Below are 20,375 nucleotides of genomic sequence, written 5' to 3'. Positions count from 1 at the left end.
GAGGGCAGGTCCCACAGGGCATGTGACTCCCTAGTGAGGGGCAGGTCCAACTGGGGGACTCTCCCCCATATTGAGGGTCACTGGGGGGAGGTCTGATGGGGCTGATCTCCCCCTAGGAAGCCACTGGTCTGACTGGGGGTGTCTCCTCCCATTGAGGGTCTTTGAAAGGGAGGTCTGATGGGGCACATCTCCCCCAGGGAGGGGCAGGTGTGACTGGGGGTGTCTCCCCCACATTGAGGGTCACTGGGGGGGAGGTCTGATGGGGCTTATCTCCCCCTAGGAAGGCACTGGTCTGACTGGGGTTGTCTCCCCCATTGAGGGTCTTTGAAGGGGAGGTCTGATGGGGCACATCTCCCCCTAGGAAGGCACTGGTTTGACTGGGGTTCACTGGGGGGAGGTCTGATGGGGCTTATCTCTCCCTAGGAAGGCACTGGTTTGACTGGGGGTCACTGGGGGGAGGTCTGATGGGGCACATCTCCCCCTAGGAAGGCACTGGTTTGACTGGGGGTCACTGGGGGGAGGTCTGATGGGGCTTATCTCTCCCTAGGAAGGCACTGGTTTGACTGGGGGTCACTGGGGGGGAGGTCTGATGGGGCACATCTCCCCCTAGGAAGGCACTGGTTTGACTGGGGGTCACTGGGGGGAGGTCTGATGGGGCACATCTCCCCCTAGGAAGGCACTGGTTTGACTGGGGGTCACTGGGGGGAGGTCTGATGGGGCTTATCTCTCCCTAGGAAGGCACTGGTTTGACTGGGGGTCACTGGGGGGGAGGTCTGATGGGGCACATCTCCCCCTAGGAAGGCACTGGTCTGACTGGGGGTGTCTCCATCCCATTGAGGGTCACTGGGGGGAGGTCTGATGGGGCACATCTCCCCCCAGGGAGGGGCAGGTGTGACTGGGGGTGCCTCCCCCACATTGAGGGTCACTGAGGGGAGGTCTGTGGGTGGCGGTTCCCCCCATTGAGGGTCTTTGGAGGGGCACACCCCCCCTGAGGAGTCACTGCCCGTGGGCCTGCCCCGCCCATGCCGCGCGGGGGGCGGGGCCCGGGCGGACTACATTTCCCAGCGGGCGCCGCGCGCGCCGGCGGAGCCCGGGCGGGCGGGCGGGGAAGATGGCGGAGCCGGGCAGCTTGGAGGCGGCGGCGGAGCACGAGCGGATCCTGCGGGAGATCGAGAGCACGGACACGGCCTGCATCGGCCCCACGCTCCGGTACCGCTCCCCTGCGCTCGGGCTCAGGCGCTTCGTGTCGGGCTGTGGTGCCAGCTCTCCCCCCTGTGGGGAGGGGGATGTGAGGAAGGGTCCTGAGGGGCGGGGGGTGACAGGCCTCTTGAAGCCGCTCGTGGTGCAGGGTCCCCCGGGGCCGGTTTTGGGCCTCGCTTTTGGGGTGAGGAGGGTGTGTGGGTCGCCCCCCAATCCGTCCCGGGGCGAGGGGTGCGGGTCACCCCCTGGCCCATGAAGCGGGGCCGGGCATCCTTCTCCCCCTCAAGCCGTGGGCGCCGTCTCCAAAAGTGTCCAATCCACCCCGGCGTGCGTGCGTGTCCTTGGGATCCAACCACTGCTTTTCTCGCATTCAAGAGGGTTTTTTTGGGGGGGTGGTTTGACGTGCGATTTAACATTCCCCATTCAACCGATTTATATTTTGCAGCCCACCCCTTCAGGAGTGCGTGTTTGTGCGCGCGTTTGCCCTTCGATGGAGCCGGCGGTCGTGTTTGTGCGCGCGTTTGCCCTTCGATGGAGCCGGCTGTCACTTTGGGATGTAGTGCTTGTGACAATGTGTGTAAATAGGAAGGATGTGGAGACTTGATCACACGCCCCAGAATCTGCGGGAAAGTTGTTGTTGTGTTTTTTTTGTTTTGTGTGTGGTTGTTGTTTTGTTGCAAGTATTGTCTCGGCTTTGTTTTGCCCCCAAAATAAAAAGCATGACTAATTGCAAACGGGTACAATTACCATCCTGATGATGATATGAGTTAATGCTTCTGTTGGGTTAATGGAGCCTTTGTTCTCTTATTAAACACCCTTTGCCAGCGGTTCTTGCGAGCACCCTCTTTCATTGGGAAGAGCTTTTTGCCTAATGTGTGTAGCTGCTGACTTTTTTGTGTGTATTTCCTCTCTCGGGTGGAGATGAGCACGGTTACAGGAGTGCTGATGTTACTGATGGCAGACAAGGTTCCTTGGGTGAATTTGGTATCTTTTATTCGACCAACCCGAATAGTTATTAAGTAAGCTTTCGGGTTCAAAAACCCTTCGATGCGTGCCCTCCCCCTCGCTCCCCGTCACCACGCTGGACTTGTTTCTCCAAGTCTAGGTATAGTGTTTCGTCCTTCCAGTTTTTTCTTTGTGATGCAGTTTACGATTTTGCAGCAGTGATTTCTGCTGCATTGTTAATCTGGAAGACGCGATAGTGATCTGTGAAGTCAAAACCTGTTTCATGTGAGAGATCATCTCTCTCTCTCTCTCTCTCTCCTTCTTGGTTTAAAGATCAAGTAAATGATACCCATCTGGGGCCTGTTGGTCTTATTTAGTTTGCACATCATGCACACACCTGGCCTTATAGAAACCAGATTATACGTTTTTACAAGTAAAATATCAGTTGCTCCCTCCAAATAAACCCTCTGTGTAGCTGATGAGCACAGAAGTCTGTTCTGATTAGCTCATGGGATGCTAATGATACGAACAGGCAGCTGATATTTATTATCCACAGTGTTCAAGGTCCATCAGGGTAGTACATTTTTATTTTTTTTAATCATTTGCAGACTCAAAAACTAAATTAATTATGTTACCAAAAACTTACTGTTTTTAAAAACTCTTCTTACCTGCCCCCCCTTTTCTACAGGTTTTAATTCTTACTTTTGTAATGAGACTAACTAGCTTTTGTCAGTCTCAGTTTTCTCTTTCTCTGTTGAGTTTGGGATTTTACTGCTACATGATATTGTAGATGGAACCATTTTCCTAAAAGATTGCCACTTATCCAAGTATTAGATTTTTAGTCTGCCTGTGTCCCTTTTAAAAGTAAAAAAATTATGCTGGGAGCTGGATCTTTTTAAAATGAATTAAATTGACACCAAAAAAAGAAGAGGAGAGGGTGGCATGCCTAGGAATCATCTGTCCATTGACATCAGATGTAAGGTTGTGGTTTTTTGCTATGTAAGATGTACTGCAGGAGACTTTAAATTTCCTAATTTTGATGTATTCAGCAGAGGACAAATCAGGCATCAGACTCTAGGCATATCTTTGAACTTTTCTACCATGAATCTGCAACTGTCTTGAAGCTAGGGGAGGTCTCTAGTTTTGATATTTCCTGTTTAAATATGATTGCTGTGGAAGTGATTCTAGCCTGTTTGTTTTTTCCTAATTAGGTAGGGAGGGAATGTTTTTTTTTTTTTCTTTCTTTTTCTCCTCTTTTTATTATTTTTTTTTTTTTCTTATTTTACTTCCCTGTTCCAGAGAGCTTAGTCTAAACTCTACATAAAGCAAACATGCTACATGGGGGAGCCCAGAGAAATGGATGTAAATGAAGTGACTCATTTCTTGTGGACATCATGGAAGAAGTGTCTTCCGGAGTCAGACTAGTCTGCCTTCTAGGAATAGCAGTTTCATAATGTGCTTTAGATGCAGAATCCCTTCTGACGCTGTAGGAAATAGCACTGAAATCCTGCTAGCAAGAGGGGCTTGTCTTCACAGAGTTGCAATATTTATTGTTTAATTGTCATGGTTTCTGGTTCATCATAAATAAAGGATATGCTTGCCTGGTGTGACTATAATCTTAATGGTGTAAAAGTGCTGATGCTTCTGCTTGTTGGCATTTAATGAATGGTTGTGGTACCTAGCTCCTAAGCACTATCAGAGCTCAATGTGCTAGAGGTCGTGTAGTCATCAGACAAGCTCTTTGGGGAAGGAACCATGCTTGTAATCTATATTAAATGAGATCTGCCAAATGGGAATGGAGTTTGAGGAAGCATTGACACAGTATTGGTCCTTGTGATAGGCCACAGTCCATGCATGCCAGTGGCTCTATCATGATCAAATTCTTATAATAGGCATGATGGCAAGGGAAAGCTTATTCTCCATGGAAAAAAAAAAAGAGCGATTGCACTTGTTTGTGGGAATTTCCACCCAGGTGTGAGGGGAAGCATGGGAAGAAAACGCAAAGATACTTGCTCGCTTGTTTGAAAATTGGCTGATGGGGACTGATCAGAGGTGAGCATTGCTTTTAATGATACGGACTAAGAGACAACTGCTATGGTGGCCCTGGCAGGTAAGAGGGACCCAATGCAGCAGTATAGAGAGACAGCACTGGTTTGATTCCTTTGAAAAAGCTACCTGATGGCACCTTCGTACCACTTCAGAACAAAATCTGTGTTGACCAGCTGCTTTTATACCTTTAACAGTTGTTTCTAGTGGAATTCTGATTCTCGTGTGACTGTCTTCCGGGCAACTCCCTTTATTTGCAGGAGTCGGTCTATAAATATTTGCAAGTAAAAACCTTACTCAGAAGGACTAGTCAGCTGCTAGCTCAACTTGCCTCATCTACCCGACTGCTGTGGTTCTTTTGAATATAATGTTGTGTGTGTTGGTGGGTGGAAAGGAGGAGCTGTGTGGTTTTTTTTTTGAGGTTTTTTGTTTATGTTCTTGGGGGGTTTTTTTCTGGCAGAGCGATGTCCCTCCCATGCCTGCACCCCCTCTCCTATAGGGAGGTTATCGTGGCAGAGGACGGGGATCTCTTTTGGGTGAGGGCAGGGGAGTGAGGGTGGGTAAGCTGGAATTGGGGAGAGTAGGAAAAAGTTTCTTAATATCTGCATGTAAATGGTGGTTGGCTTGGAGGGTTTGTTTTTGTGGGTGTTAGGCAGGGAACATAAACCATGTTAGCAGATGCTTGTCCAAGAGCCTTTGGATGCCACTGGAATAAGGAGAAGGAATTTCAGGATGTTTCTCTGCTGTTCAGTCTCAATATTTCCTTTTGCTAATTATATCGTAGCATTCCTAATCATGCTTCTTCGTACAAATGTAGGTTCTCAAAGATCATCCATTAGTGTAGTATGTGACTGGTAACCTGCTCGGTAAAATGCCTTGTTGTCCTAAAATTCTCTCCAGGCTAATCTGTTGCGTAGAAGTCTTCCCCATAATCAGTGCACTGATTGATTCTGCTTCCTTTTTTGTATTTGTTGCATTTTAGTAAATCCATCTTAATGCAAGAAAGGTAAATCTAGATGCAGGTTCACCAAAACAGTACAGAGAACAACTGCTACCTTCCTCTCTGGTAATGGGGGGATGGCTCTGCACATCCTGATTTTAAAATTATACTTGCTCTCTCTCCTTTTAAAGGAAAAAAAAAATCATCTTGCCTTGCAAGCTCATACCTGACTTTCTGTCCATTATCTCTTCTAAATGTCTTTCAGCATTACTGTGTTCCCAGTGTCTCCCTTGCATTTAAATGTGTTTAGATAGTTCTTTTGTATGTTTGCATGGTTATATTATTATTTTTTTTTCTTTAAAGCTGTATCTTAATTCTCACTTTATTTTTCTTGTGCATATCTTTATTAGTATTTGCACATCCTCCACAGTATTATAATTTTTTTTTTATCACTGCATGGTTTACTCCCTCTTCTAGATTCCTAATAAATGATTCATGGGTTTGATAGAGATTAGGGCTGGAAGGGACTATTAGATCATTGTAGTCTGACTTCCTGTATATCACAGGCCAGTAGATTTTTAACTAGTTTCCCCTGTATTGAGCCCAAATAACTTGCTTTTTAGAAAGTGATTGTAGACAAACTCTTCTGGATTTGAAGATGCCGAGGGCTAGAAAATCCACCACTTCCTTTAGTCTGTTCAGGTGGTTAATTACTGTTAACAAGTAGTATCTTTCCCCCTGACTTGAATTTTTTGGCTTTCAGCTCCAAGCCATTGGTTTTTGTTGTGCATTTCTCTGCTAGGCTGAAGAACTGTTCAGTAATTGGTGTTACTTATCCTGTGAAAATGCTTCTCCATTGTAATCAAGTTGCATCTTAATCTTTTTGATAAATTATACAGATTGAGCACTTTGTCACTGTAATGCAGTTGTCCTTGGATTGTTTTTGTGGCTTTCACGTACATCCTTTCCAACTTTTATTTATTTTTTTTAAATTTTGACTTCAGCACTGGAAACTTTCTCATTTCAGTCTCAGCACCACTGTAGGCAGGGACAGGAGCTCCTCCTTATCCCTCTGTCCTGTTCTTTACCATTCTGCTTATCTGTCATCTGGAAATTATTTCAGAAGTGACTTTATGTACTCCAGATCATTAGTGGAATAGTGTTGGGCCTACTCCATTTCCATGTGGAAAGAAAGCCGCTAGAACTATGTCCCTTTGACAACAATGTTTTGAGATTTACCAGTTAATCTATGTAGCATGTGCTTTGATATTGTATAGTATTAGCTTTTTAATTGAAATGTCACGTAATAGGGTTTAAGCCCATGGTTTTCAATTTTTTTAGACTTGAAGCACCCCTTGGAAAATGCCAGCTCTTAGTTTTCACTCTTTTTGTAATAAAAGAATGGCTTTTTTGTTGCTAAGAACTTGGACCACAACAGGTTGGAATATTTTGAACACTGGATTCCAGTATGAAAACTCTTAAGTTTCTTGTGAACCAGGTTTGCACACCTAACAGTGCTAACGTTGTGGCATTCCACAACACCCTTTAAAGGATCTCAAGGCACTCGGGGTGCTGTTGCACTCTGGTTGAGAATCACTGGTCTAAGGTGATTAAATCTGTGCAGTACTTTAACCACATCCGTAATCTCACTGGAGAATGAAATCATGCATGTTTGTCAAGACTGTTTTTTTTTTTACGTAAAATCATCTTGGTTGCTATTAAACATTTTGAATAATCTAATTTAAGCTATATCAGCTTTTCCATGAAGTTGCCTGGGATTGGTGTCAGACAAACTGGCATTTAGTTACCTGGGTTCTCCCCCGCCCAATGTGATATGCTAATATAGTATTACCGGAGTGATGTTAACATTTGTCTGGCTTCTGGAATTTCCCTGGTATTCCAAGATTTAGTTAAACTTAACAGGAGCACGTTGGAAATCTCAAGTCAACTCGCTTGGGTCTTCTGGGTTCAAGTTATTTAGGCCTACTGTCTTTAAAAATGTTTTAGTCCTTAACAACCTTGATGGACTGAGAAGTACTCTGTCTCTCATGATGTATTTGTTATCTTGTTTCTTTCCAAATACAGCAAAAATATAAGGAATGTTTCTGTCTCTTGTGTTGTGTTTTACCGTTTTGATTAAGTAATTAAAATATTGCTAGGACTTCTTTTATTCCTAATCCACTAAAATACAATCTCTTTGTCTTTGCCAGAGGCATCTTTCCCTTATCTTTAGTTTCCCTTGTCAATTAGGTTTAATAGTAAGACTGGTAGTTCCTAGTATCTCTTCAGAATTCAGTATATTACTTTACCATTCTGCCTAGACTCCTTTAACGTAACTTTTTATAGATCTACTAATTTGGAGAGGCATAAGCTTTGGTAAGCAACTTCTGCCTAACTTCAGGCTAGCATGGCTATCTATCTACCTCCCATTACTTTACATGGTTATTTATCATCCCCCCCCCACCCCCATTTTAAGTCCACACATGTTTCTTTTGTCAAATGGAATAATTTTACTTGCAACTATAATCAAGTTTTCCTTGCAAAACTTGTTTTTCATATAAGTGCCTTTACGTTAACACAAATCCTCCTCGAGTGCCTGATAAAGCCTACAAACATTTAGGGATGAGCGTGTAGCTGACACGGCAGAACTGCTGTTTATCATGGTGTTCATAATTTTTTCTGATCTTATACCCCCCTCCACCATTAGTTTCTCATCTTTACTTGGCTTCTAAGTGTTATGAGGCAGAAAACGCCCTCTTGTTACGTGTCTGTCCAATGCCAAGCATAATGGATGCTGATTCCTGGTTGTGGCTGCAGACCTATACCTGGGTGCAAATTTGCCCAAGACTCTTGATCTATACTTTTTCCCTAACAAGGGGTCGTATGGCCTGGGACACTGTTTTATTAGTGTCTTCTGTGGTTCTGAGCAAGTTAAGACCAAAAAACATCAAACAAGGCCTCTGTTCTTGTGTGTGCCAGTTTGCAGGTGCCCACTGGAAGTTTTTGGGCTTCATTTTTGGAAGTGGTCAGCGTCTCCAACTTGGCAATAAGAATAGTGGGTTCTTATCACTCCTGGTCATTGGGGCCCAACGAGTCTTGGGTTAAGGAGCCAAGGATGGAGGCAGTGTAAATCGGAGAAGAAAATATTGGCCTAATTGTTCTCTCTCCATCTGTAAAAATGTGGCTATAGTAATAAAAACAGGCTATTTGACTAGCTCTTCTGCTCTTAACTCTCTGAGGTTGGAGTGACTGCAACACCCTCAGACTAATATTTGGGCTATTTCAGCATCTGGTTATGGTCCTCCCTGGTGATCTGTTCTCCAAATGACAGTAGCTTAGGGCTGATGCACTCTGACCTCTCTCTGCTGCCCCATCATGTCCTCTGCCTTGGGCTGATCTGTGGGTAGATCCTGGACCTGGTATGACTCCCCTGAGAAATGCCCACCCCAGCTGCTTGTGCTATGCAGGAGAGCTGGAAAGCAGCCGAGAGTGCCTTGATAGTTGCAAAATACTGTTGAGATGACGGCTGCGTAAATCTATTTTTGCTGTCTGTCTTGCCTTTAAAATTTTTCTCTTTGTATTAGAAACCTTCTGACCACTTATTTTAGACTCTAGGGAATAATGTTTCTCATATGATGGTGAGCAGGCTAAGTCAGGCCTATTCCTTCAGAATTACTTCAATTTAAAAAAAAAAAAAAAATACAAGCTGCCTCTAGAGGAATCTGTCATGGAGATGCAGCCCAGACTGTCTAGACACTAATTTTTGTCCATTGAGCTAGCTCAGGAAGCTGCTTGTAACAACTGTAAATGCTCTTAATATAAGATGAAGAGAATCCTTGAGAACATCTTTCAGCCCTTTCCTCTGCCACCTAGATGGGGAGAGTGGAGCAGTCTCATTTTCACAAGATTACAGCCTGTGCCAGTGCTCTCATGCCCATAATTAAGTCTTTTAAAAAAGACAATTTAATGCAAGCCCACTTGAAGAATGGTTAACATTGCATTCTTCTAATGTCCTGTACAAAATGCTCTTACAGCAAAAAAAGCATCAGCAGCTGCACTAATTCTGATACCTGTACTGCTCTAGCTCTAGGAGTGCATGTAAATGCATTGGCTAGGCTTAATTAGTACTGTATAGTGTTGTTCCTGGAGTGCTGTCTATTGTATAATTGCCTTTGCTCTTGCAGTTCTGAGTCCTAATTCTGCAAACACCTCTGTGCTGGTAAATTGTTCTCTCTCTAATAATAATCTATATTTTTAAATGTATTCGCATGCTATAGGGGCTCCGTTCAGGGTAGAGGCCTGTCCAGACAGTGGTTTGCAGGAATGGGACCTTAGTTTTTGCTACAGACTGCATTAACTTCCTCCTCAGACTTGCAGAAAGCAAGTTCCTTTCTAGAATTAAATTCACTAGCACCAGTCACCTCTATGTAATGTGCTTAACTTGCCCCTTGAGAGTAATCAGATACTGGTTCCTATGTTTGAGGCCTGGAAGTGGCTGGACCATTCTTCAGAGGCTGTTTTTTCTCTTAAGACCAAATCCACTGAGTTGCTTGTTTTTTATTTGTGTTAGCCTCTGGATGCATCTTGCTGCTTATAATAAAACAAATGGTGCTAGTAGTATGGTACCACTATTTTCAGAGATGCAGTCTTATTACTGTAACTATGAAGTAGGCTAATGCACAACTTGCCTCTCAGTAGTTCTGGGATTGTGGGTATATTGAGGCTTCATTTTGGGGGTGGGTGGGGGATGGGGATTTTTTTTTTTTGGTGATTTACTGTTTGTTGTGAACTGTTGATTGATTTGCTTTTATTATGTGTGGTAGTGGTCTGAATTGAACTAAATGAATCACAGGGCTTGGAGTAAATACGTTTGGCTTCATGTTTCCTGGCTCAGCTACTGACTTGTTGGTTGACCTTGGCATGGTCATGACACTGCTGTGCTTCATTTTTCCTCTTTAAAATATAAATTGCTACCCTTCTTAGGGGTGCTGTGAGGGGGCGAAAGGTGCCTTTGAAATAGAAGCTAGTTACCACACGGGCTGGATTTCTTTTGTGACCCTTGTGCTGGTGGGGTGGGAGAACAGGTATAGCTTTGCTAGTGCTGCTGCTATATTGCTGCTTCACACTAGTCCCATGGTCTGTTTTCATTGCTGGTGGGTTGGCAGTCTTTCATCTTGAGCTCATGATCAGCCAGATCCTTAGGGATCAAGGTGGTGTTGCAATATGGAAGATGTGTTCAAATAGCATCTTTGTGCAGTTTCTGGGTCCTGGTGGACATGGCCACCTCAATGACTTGGATTTCTAGGATCTTATAACAAGTGGTATTGCTTGAAGCCTTCCTTCCCCAGGCCTTTCTAATTAGGGGTTGGTCTTCCCTTCTTGCTCGTCCAACAGCTGTTCATCCTGTGGACAAGCAAGCTCTCATGGTGATCTTTTTTTCTTGCAGATATGATCCTGAGGTCTTCTGAATTGGTAGTATGCCTAGTTTTCTGGATTCCTCTAGTCTCTGTAGGTATAAAGTGACATTTCATGCTCTCTGTACTTCATTTTTTTTTGTTACTAGGCCGTGTGTGCTCCTATTACTTACTATAATTTACCACTGCATTTAGGAGTCCAAGTTCTGGACCAGGAGCCATTGTGGTGTAGGTACTGTACAGATGTAGAGCAAGATGATGCCCCTTTCCTGAAAGGTCTTGCATCCAAAGTAGCAGGTATTATCTATTTATAATGGGGGTATGGCTTTCTGAAGTTGCCAGGTAACATCAGCTGAGGATCAAGTGCTTAATATTTCAAAGCTCTCATTTTAGGAAACATTGCTTGGTGATATAGCTAATGCATTGTCTTCTAAGTCTCTTTTTTCCTCTTAAGAGTCTGGATATGCCACATGCATGGCCTTTGGGAGCTTGTCTAGGAGTGGACGAATTGATGTTGAATTTAAGTTGCTTGATTGGGTCAGGAGGACTTTCTGGTGGACAACAGTTTTGCCTTGTGAAACTTGCTGCAGTTCAGCTTTTTAGTCTCTTCCAGGCTTGCAGCCCGGGGTGCAAGCGGCTGAGCAGTGCCCCACGAGCAAATCTGACATTACATCTTCTGGAGAACTGACAGCTGGCTGGTTCTGATTTTCTCCTGTGGCTCAGGTGGGCAAATCCATCTGGTTTGTCAGGCAGTCAAGGGTTAAAATGTCACTTGTCCCAAGAAAAGGTGCTTTTTTTTTTTTTGGTGGTTGTCCCAAGCAGCTCTAATTAACAATTTCCTTCATCCTGGCTTCCAGCAGGGTGCAAGTCTGCTTCACGCAGTTATCAGGGCAGCTGTAGTGAATTGAAATTAAGTAAGGGAGTATTGTGCCTGTGAAGACTGCTTTCAAGGGCACTCTAAAATGATTATCTGTCCGAGTTGGCAAACTGCATATTGTTGGCTGTGAATGCCCTAATTCTCTTGTGACTGAACAGGACTTTCACAATGATGGTTCTGCTCCTTGATCTGAACGCTCGGGGTGTGGCTGCCTGTTCTGGGTGAACTGATAGCAACCTCTCATGTGCACATGATTTTTTTCATGCCCTTCCTCTTCTGAGCAATAGCCCAGCATTAGCTGAATGCAGCCAAGTCATTGTACAAGGAGCTCAGTAGGTACTTTTTGCTTTAAAAAGAACACTGATAGCATGTTGCATAAATTTAAAAATGTTTCTCCGGAATTTGCTCCTATAGTCGGCTGCAGGCCAGGTGCTTTGTCTCGCACGGTGCTGCCCTGCTTAGGGTTTTGGATGCTGTATGATGACTTTTGTGGGAGGGTGATTTATTCATAGCTGTGTGCTAACTTCTGACATGGCTATCCTCCCCCGGACCCATGCTAGCACTTCCCTTGCAACCCAGAGGGGTTTTTTGTCTGCAATGAAATAATTCCCCTCTCTACCCCTCTTTCACCTGAGCAGAAATACTTTTTTCCTACATACTACTGATAAGTGGAGAATGTAACCATCCCATTTTATAAATCAGTTGGTTCTGACAGGCATGAAGGGCTGAGGATGCAGCTGCTTCTGTGACTTGGTCCTTGGCTGCTTTTGATCATATCCAGTTTTTTGGGGTTGTTTTTTTTTTTTTCTAACAGTGAGAATCTGTGAACAAGCCTCCTCCCCATTGTCCAGTGTCACATGTGGATAAGTGATTCATCAGCTTTGCATCCAGCCCTAAACCTCTGTGAAGCTCTTTTATCGAGGGAGCAGAGGCATAGGTGGGAAAGCACAAAGTTCAGTGGCGTTTTTCCTTTCCTTTGCATTCTGCTAGGAGGTGAATGGCTCCTGATTTTCTAGATCTGCTACCAACAAGAGGTGGCTAGGGGAGAGAGGAGGCCTTTGCTAGTGGCTGTGGCTGCTGTCTTGAGTTAAGTCTGCACCTGTCATTGGGGCACAAATGGAGAGCCATGCTGATCTGCAGTAAAGCAGGTCCTGTACAACTGCTGCTGCTCAGAGGCATCTACTAGGAAGCTGACAGATGGCTAGATCTTTGTTTCAGACTTGCATTGGGCAGGCCAGATGTTGTCGTGCTCAGGATACGGAAGTGTAGAACAACAGCCTGTCCACCAGACTGTAAGGGGCTTTTACTTGCCCAAAGTAGGGCAAGTGCTGTTTGGTTGTCTCAGGTGAGGGGGAGGGAATGTCCGACACTATTTTTCGTTGAGCCTTCCTGGTGGGATTTGCTTTATGTTGGGTCTGGGCTCATGGCTTGCAGGTTTAATATGCTGGTAGACAGTGTCTGATGAAAGCTTTCAGGTTGTGGCTATAGCTTATAATAAAAGAAAACTCTTTTTAATCCAAGTTTCATTTTCTTTGACTGTTCTTCTTGGTCCTTTAAGCTCTTTACTTTCTGTTGTCATTCAGTTCATCCAACCCCTTGTTGTCAAATGTGGAATTGCTCCCTATAGGATATCTAGCTCTTTTTGCTCTTATGTATCTTTTTAAGAGGATGCTAATCACAAAATGTTAGAAAAGTAGGGCTAGAAAGGACCTCCAAAAGTCACCTAGTCTGACACCCTGCCTGAGGCAGGATTATCCCTATCTAAACCCTGTTATAGAAATCCATTGTTCAACCTAGTAGCAAAACCACACAGTGAGCCCTGACATGGCATAAGGCACAACACCTGCACCTACCACAAGTAAAGCAGGGGGAACAGTGGCCAAGGTCCTGCTGCTGTGAAGGCTGTTTAAAATATGCTCAATGGATCCAAGAAAGAGGGCCATGTTTCCTGCTAAAGAGGAAGGTAAATACCCCCACAGTCCATACCACAAAGTAAAACTCCTTCCTGATCACAGATACGGCGAGAGCTCTGACCCTGAGCGGAGGGGCAAGACCCTCTAGCCAGGACCCTCCCAGTTTAAGCCCCAGCAGGAGCATTGGCACAGCCCATTCAAAATCCCTGGCCTGGGCTGTAGCAGCCCCCAGTGCTTCTGAGGAAGGTGCAGTCCCTTCTGCCCACCTCTCCTCGTACCCACCCCTTGCTCCCCAAATGTGTAGCAAAAGGAGGAGGAAAAAATTCTTTCTCATCCCTGTGTGGCAGCCAGCAAAGCCCTGTGGGAAATTCCCATAGTAGAGCATAGGCATAGCTACTTCTAGATCATACCTGACTCCTGTTTGTCCAGCAGCTTCTTCTGAAACAACTTTAATGATGGCAATCCCACAGTTTCCCTAGGCATTTATTCCGCTACCTCACTCTTCTACCAGCGAAGAAGTGTTTCCAGGTATCCCTTTCAAACCTGCTTTGCTGCAACTTCAAGCCCTTGGTCTGCATCCTGTTCTCTGCAGCAAGAGGGAAAAGGTTTTTTCCCTCTTTTTTGGCAGCCCTTCAGATATTTGAAGACTGCTATCATGTCCACACTTCAGTATCTTTTCTGCATGCCTGTTTCCCTCAGCCTCTCCATGTATGGCTTGCTTTCCAAGCCCTTTATCATTTGTGTTGCCTGCATCTGGACTCTTAACTTGTCCATGTCCTTCTTTTAAAATGTGGAGCTCTAAGCACCTGACCAGCACCAAGTAAAGAGGCACTGTCTCTTCCTGTGTCTTGCACCTAATGCTTCTATTGATGCATACCAAAATCATATTCACTTTTTGTGCGCTTAAAACTTGTACTGTATTGCGTGTCAGATCTACCAAAACTTCCAGATCTTTCTCCATAATGCTGCCATCCAGCCAGGTATTGCTCATCTTGTATTTGTGGTTTTGGTTATTCTTCCTAAGCTGTAGCACCTTGCATTGGCAGCACTGAACTGCATCTTGTTAGCTCTGGTGCAGCTTTCCAGTCTGTCAAGATGCTTCTGAATTGTGCTCCCATCTCCAGCATGTTTGCAGTCCTTCCCAGTTTTGTGTTGCCTGCAAACTTGCTCAGGAAGCACCCTATGCCAGCATTCAAATCTATTAATTAAACATATTGAGCAGCGCTGAGCCCAGGACAGTGGGCTCCACTCAGAACCTCCTGCCAATCTAACATGGACCTGTTAATAATTACCCTTTGCTTGTGCCTATTGAGCCAGTAATCTATCCACATAATATAGTACCTTTATCTAGCCCATGTTTCTCCTGTTTGTTTGAGAAGCTCACTTGGGACCTGGTCAGAAGTGTTGCTGGAGTCCAGATGCATTATGTGCACTGCATTCCCTTCATCCACCCAAGTAATTGCTTTGTCAAAGGAAATCAAATTTTTTACACTATTTACTCTTAGTAAGTCCATGCTGAGTGCTTGAGAGAGGTTTTTCTTCCTCCAGATGCTTGCAGATGGACTTCCTTGTGATATGCTGCAGTACCTACCTAGGAATTGAGGTGGGGTTAACTGATCTATAGTTCCTTGAGTCCTTCTTTTTGCTTCTTTTTACAGGGGCACTAAGTTGGCTTATTTCCAGTCTTCTGCTACCTTGCTTGTCTTCAATGACTTCATAAATATTATTGCCAAGTGTTATGTGATCACCTTTGCCAGTTCCTTCAGTACCCCAAAATGGAGTTCAAAAGTCAGCAGGGCCTGATGTATTCATTCATAAAAAGCTTTCTGATTGTTTGTTGGTGGGGATTTTTTTTAAGTTTTATTTATTTATTTTTTGTGTTGCTATGTCAGGCTTTAGTTTATCCCGTTCCTTAATCCAAATAATTCTACTAAAACAATTAATAGATTTTTTTTTTCTTCGCTTCTGGGACGTTTCCCTTGAAATTCAGCTTGTATCTTTACTGTATCAGTGCCGTGTTATGATGCCTAGCTTATTGCCCCAGTATACGCAGTGTGCTCTTGGACAAGTACAGACCTGGTTCCTGCCTCAAAGATCCTAAATCTAAGCTTCATATAGCATGATAAGCAAGGGTCAAATCTTAAGCAGAAGGAGGAAGGGCAAGGGTGATAATCACACAACTGCTCAGTAAGGTATCTTGATGCTTCCGTTAATTTAGTTTCCTGCTCTCTGTTGTTTTTGCTCTGTGGTCTCGCCTACAAAGGAGTAGGAAGTGAGCTTTTGGAAGGTATCTGAAGGTGGTTGGGGGAGATGGTTTAGCAGACCAATTTGTGGTCAGACTGTAAGTGCATGTTTATGTTGGTGCTGCAGTGCTCTTGAGAGTGCCTTCCTGTTTCCTCTCTGCATACCCCCAGGAGGTGGGGCAGCCACCCTAGGGCATCCCCCATGGCTGCTCTCCAGCTCTGTCTCCCAGTGCACTTGAGAACGGGATCAAGGGCCCCTCAGGGCAGCTGCATTGCCTCTCTTCTGTGTTTGGGGTAGGTGGGGTGTGCTTCTTGGCAGTGCTCTCAAGTCTTTGGGAATAGACATGCCCCAACAGGGTGGAGACAGAGGAGACCTGTCAGCCCTGTCTGTTGTAGCAGTAGTGAATATCAAAGGCAAGGAGTTCAAACTGTGTGTGCCTGCAGTGCATGAGTTCATAGAGGTGGTGGCATGTCAATGAAGTAGGAACATGTTAGAGCAGGAACAAGATCAATACCCAGAAGAAAAGGAAGGTAGCAGTGCCCATAGGTTGGGTGGGAGATGAGCAAGCTGGTTCTTGAGACTGGACCAAAGGGTTTCTGGCTGTTTAGCATCTGCATGAAGCGTAACATCAGCTAAACAGCTTGTTAATTAACCTCATGCTGAGCTTTCCTTGCATGCATGTAGACAAACTGAAGAGTCCAGTGGAGGGCAACAAAAACGGTGAGGGGTCTGGTGGACTCGGAGAGGCTGAGGGAATTGGGCTGATTTAGTCTGAAGAAGAGAAGACCGAGGGGGGATTTGATAGCATTCTTCACCTCCCTGCAGGGGGGCTGCAAAGAGGATGGAGCTGGACTGTTCTTGGTGGGGGCAGGTGGCAGAACAAGGAGCAATGGGCTCAAGCTGCAGCAAGGGAAGTTGAGGTTGGACATTAGGAGAAACTTTCTCACTGGGAAGGTGGTGAAGCGCTGGGACAGGCTCCCCGGAGAGGTGGTGGAGTTTCCATTCTTGGAGGTGTTTAAGACCCAGCTCAACAAAGCCTTGTCCGGGATGGTGTAGTTGGGGCTGGTGCTGCTTGGAGCAGGGGGTTGGACTAGATGTGACCTCCTGAGGTCCCTGCCAACCCTCATTGTCTAGGACTTGATGTTGGGTAAGAACAAAACCGCATGTTCAGCCTTTCCAACGCACTTGCACAATGACCATGATACTGTGTGTCAACCCAAAGTTGTGATTTTTGTTTGTGTGCGCGCTTCGGCACCGCTAAATTATTTCCCGCTATTTGTCACTTTCTTTGCACGGTAGAGTTCTCTGCTGTGAGAGAGAACTCTGGTGCAATGGGGGATTTCCCACCAAATTACAGCTTCTTTGCAGGGTGCGTTTCTTTTGCATCATAGTGATACACGCTGCAAAAGAGTTCCCGCCATTTGTATTTGGATTCGCGCCACGTTATTGGCCAATTCCTAATATAGGCACACGTGGCGGCTAGCGATTTGGCTTGCTAGCTATACAAAAGGCTTGGGTAGTTTCCGCCCAAGCCGGAGGAGGGAGGACGAGAGAGATTCTGTGTGAAGATCTCCAAGCGCTGCGGACCCGGCGCGCCTCCCCTAAGCAGGCAATAGAGGCGACAGAACCGAACCTACGGAGCTTTCGCTTCTAGCCTCTCCCCATCGCCGATCGCAATCCCAGACGTATCCTTTTCCTGTAACTTCGGACCCGCGGAGCCTAGGTAATTCCGGGGAATCTTTCGAACCCAACCAAACTGGACCCGCGGAGCCTGAATAACTCCATGGGAGCAATCGATTTGTCGTGTTCCTCTAGCGAGGATCTAAGCGGGAGCTGTGCCTGGAAGTCTGTCCAGCCTACACCAATACCATCTTTGGGTGTAAGTAAACAATCTTTTCAATCAACCATTACGCCTCCATAACTAATTCTAGCTCACGCGTGCTGAACCACTCCACGGTTCTCCAGCTCTGCGTGCCTGGGCTGCCGGCCACACCCGCGTGCGACGAAGACGGGCCTGGCTCGCCCCCGGCTCGCACATGGCGGCGAGAATGGGATCAGAATCGCCGCCGCACATGGTGACAAAGGTGGGATCGGGGCTCGGCCTGCACACTGATATAAAGTTATTAAAACATGTTAAAAGTGTTGACGGCTCCTGTTAAAGGGGTCTGAAAGAACAAGCCAACACGCATCCTTTTCCATTTTACTTCTCTGACATTAGCTCTTTCAATGAGACCAGTTTACCATTTGTGCAAAGATGAAGTAACAACCTTGTCAAAAAATGCCCCATGTTGGGCTGTCACAGTGTACTTGGCAGGGCATCAAATAAAACATATTCATAGAATCATAGAAGTTGGGTCGGAAGGGACCTTGTAGATCTTCAGGTCCGACCCCCTGCCTGGGCAAGAGGGAAACTGGGCTCAAATGACCCCAGCCAGGTAGGCATCAAGCCGCTTCTTAAAGACCCCCAGGGTAGGAGCCAGCACCACTTCCCTTGGAAGTTGGTTCCACACCCTAGCTGCCCTGACTGTGTGAAGTAGTTCTTACGGATGTCTAATCTAAACCTGCTTTCCAACAACTTGTGGCCGTTATTCCTTGTTATCCCGGGGGGCGCTGGGGGAAACAAGGTCTCCCCCAAACCCTTCTGGTCCCCCCTAGTGAGTTTATAGATGGTCAGCAGGTCCCCCCTCAGCCTTCTCTTGTGAAGGCTGAACAGGTTCAGGTCCCATAGCCTCTCTTTGTAGGGTCTGCCCTGCTTCCCCAGATCATGCGGGTGGCCCTCCTCTGGACCCTCTCAATGTTGTCCACATCCCCCTTGAAGTGAGGTGCCCATTACTGGACACAGTACTCCAGCTGCGGCCTGACCAGTGTCACATAGAGGAGGAGGATCACCTCCTTGGCCCTACTTGAGATGCACCTGTGGATGCATGATAGGGTCCGGTTAGCCCTGCCGACCGTGACCTCGCATTGTCAGCCCACGTTCATCTTGGAGTCAGTGATGACTCCAAGATCCCTTTCTGCCTCCGTGCTCTTGAAGGGAGTTTCCCATCTTTATATGTTTTGCCGGTTACTACTGCCCAAGTTCAGCACCCTGCACTTGTCCGTATTGAAACGCATCCTGTTTTTGTTAGCCCACCCTTGCAACCTATCCAGGTCTTTCTTCAATGTTTCCCTCCCTGCTAGCGTGCCCACCTTACCCCAAATTTTGGTATCATCAGTGAATTTGAACAGGTTGCTTTTCGCCCTGTCATCCAAATCGCTGATAAAGAAATTGAACATTGCGGGCTCAAGGACTAAGCCCTGGGGGACTCCACTGCCTACTTCCCCCCCAGGTCGAATATGACCCATCCACCATCACCCTCTGAGTACGACCCTTCAGCTAATTAGCAATCCAGCTGTGATTCTATGAATATTCAAGCCCATGAACTGGACCTTTTAAATCTGTTTTTGTTCTCCTGTGCCATAGAACATGGGGATGGTCCTGCCTTGAGCAGGACGTTGGACTAGATGACTTCCTGAGGTCCCTTCCAGCCCTGACTTTTTATGACTTCTATGACCAGAAACTGGGCCCTGAATGAAATGGGTTTTTTTGTGCAATGGTTGAATAAGGGCACGTTCTTATCAAGCTGCAAGCCCCAGTTAGCACACGGGGCTGTGATCCTTATGTGCTACACAAATGTGATAGCAACAGTCCTTATAAAGAGCTTATATTGTGTTAACGTTTTTTACTGCTCGAAGTGCTTTTTTTTTCCTGCTGATTTCATAGATGCTAGGGTTGGAAGGGACCTCAATAGATCACTGAGTCTGACCCCCTGCATAAGCAGGAAAGAGTGCTGGGTCTAGATGACCCCAGCTAGGTGCCTATCCAACCTCCTCTTGAAGACCCCCAGGGTAGGGGAGAGCACCACCTCCCTTGGGAGCCTGTTCCAGACCTTGGCCACTCCTTACTGTGAAGAAGTTCTTCCTAATGTCCAGTTCTGATTAAGATTAGCAAGACACCTCTGAGGCAGTGAAGGAATATAGGGGTACTGCTTCACTTGACAGTGGAGTGCAGCTCTTTTTGGGAGGAATGGAAAACTTCCCTTCATTGATAGCAACACCATACATCGTGTCGGGCACAGAGTTATGCCACATGCTCCACTGTGGAATGAGTGCATATGATTACTTGATTTTGAAATTTGGCCAATGACTTGCATTAACACTCCTTTTCTTGCAAAGGCCTTGGGTTTAATACTGGGTAGGAAGCCTCTCTCTAAGCAGATGTGTGCTGCGGTGTCATGCTGAGGTGTTGATTTGATTCAAGTTTTAAAACCAGCAGAGAGAACTGTAGAGTTTTGCTGCTGCTAGGTTCCTGCATTATTGCATGCAGTTACTGCTTTACCATGCCTACTACCCAAGGATCAACATCTTAGCACCTCATCAGTACTATGCAGCCGTATGGCAACTCTCCTGCTTTGTGAATTGATTATTTGTGGTGTGCTGCAGGGTTAATCGGCTTTAAACATAAGCAGTAGCTAGATGTCTTGTGAATACTTAGTCTTTTTGCTCTGGTATTGATATCTGTGTAGTGCTTTTTATCCGGAAGGATTCTGAAGCCTTTGAGAAACTTTAAATGAAGTAACTTTATGGCTTGCAGCATGCTGCTGAGCTATGAGGGTAAAGACATTTGGCCATAGGGGAGCATGTTTACACATGTGACGGGGCTTCTAGGGTCTGTTCAGAGTTGACAGAAATGCACTCCATGGGCTTCTCCAATACTAAGTACAGACAGTCAGAAAGCCCAAAGCTGGATCAGTTCA

The 20,375-nt window shown here is 45.8% G+C and overlaps 1 protein-coding gene across 5 annotated transcripts in view; it reads left to right on the top strand.

Moving 5' to 3' along the window:
- The first annotated feature begins 1,097 nt into the window (after window positions 1–1,097).
- Window positions 1,098–20,375, top strand: part of EXOC6B (exocyst complex component 6B) — a 404,537-nt gene continuing 385,259 nt past the window's right edge. For all 5 annotated transcript variants that reach the window (XM_059721415.1, XM_019495636.2, XM_019495635.2 and 2 more), the window contains exon 1: window positions 1,098–1,209. In XM_059721415.1, coding sequence (XP_059577398.1) covers window positions 1,112–1,209 — 98 coding nt within the window. In that variant the 5' untranslated portion in view covers window positions 1,098–1,111. The remainder of the gene's footprint in view (window positions 1,210–20,375) is intronic.

Source organism: Alligator mississippiensis, chromosome 2 (assembly GCF_030867095.1).
Source record: "Alligator mississippiensis isolate rAllMis1 chromosome 2, rAllMis1, whole genome shotgun sequence".
Lineage (NCBI taxonomy): Eukaryota > Metazoa > Chordata > Crocodylia > Alligatoridae > Alligator > Alligator mississippiensis.
This window is presented reverse-complemented; position numbering and strand designations above follow the sequence as displayed.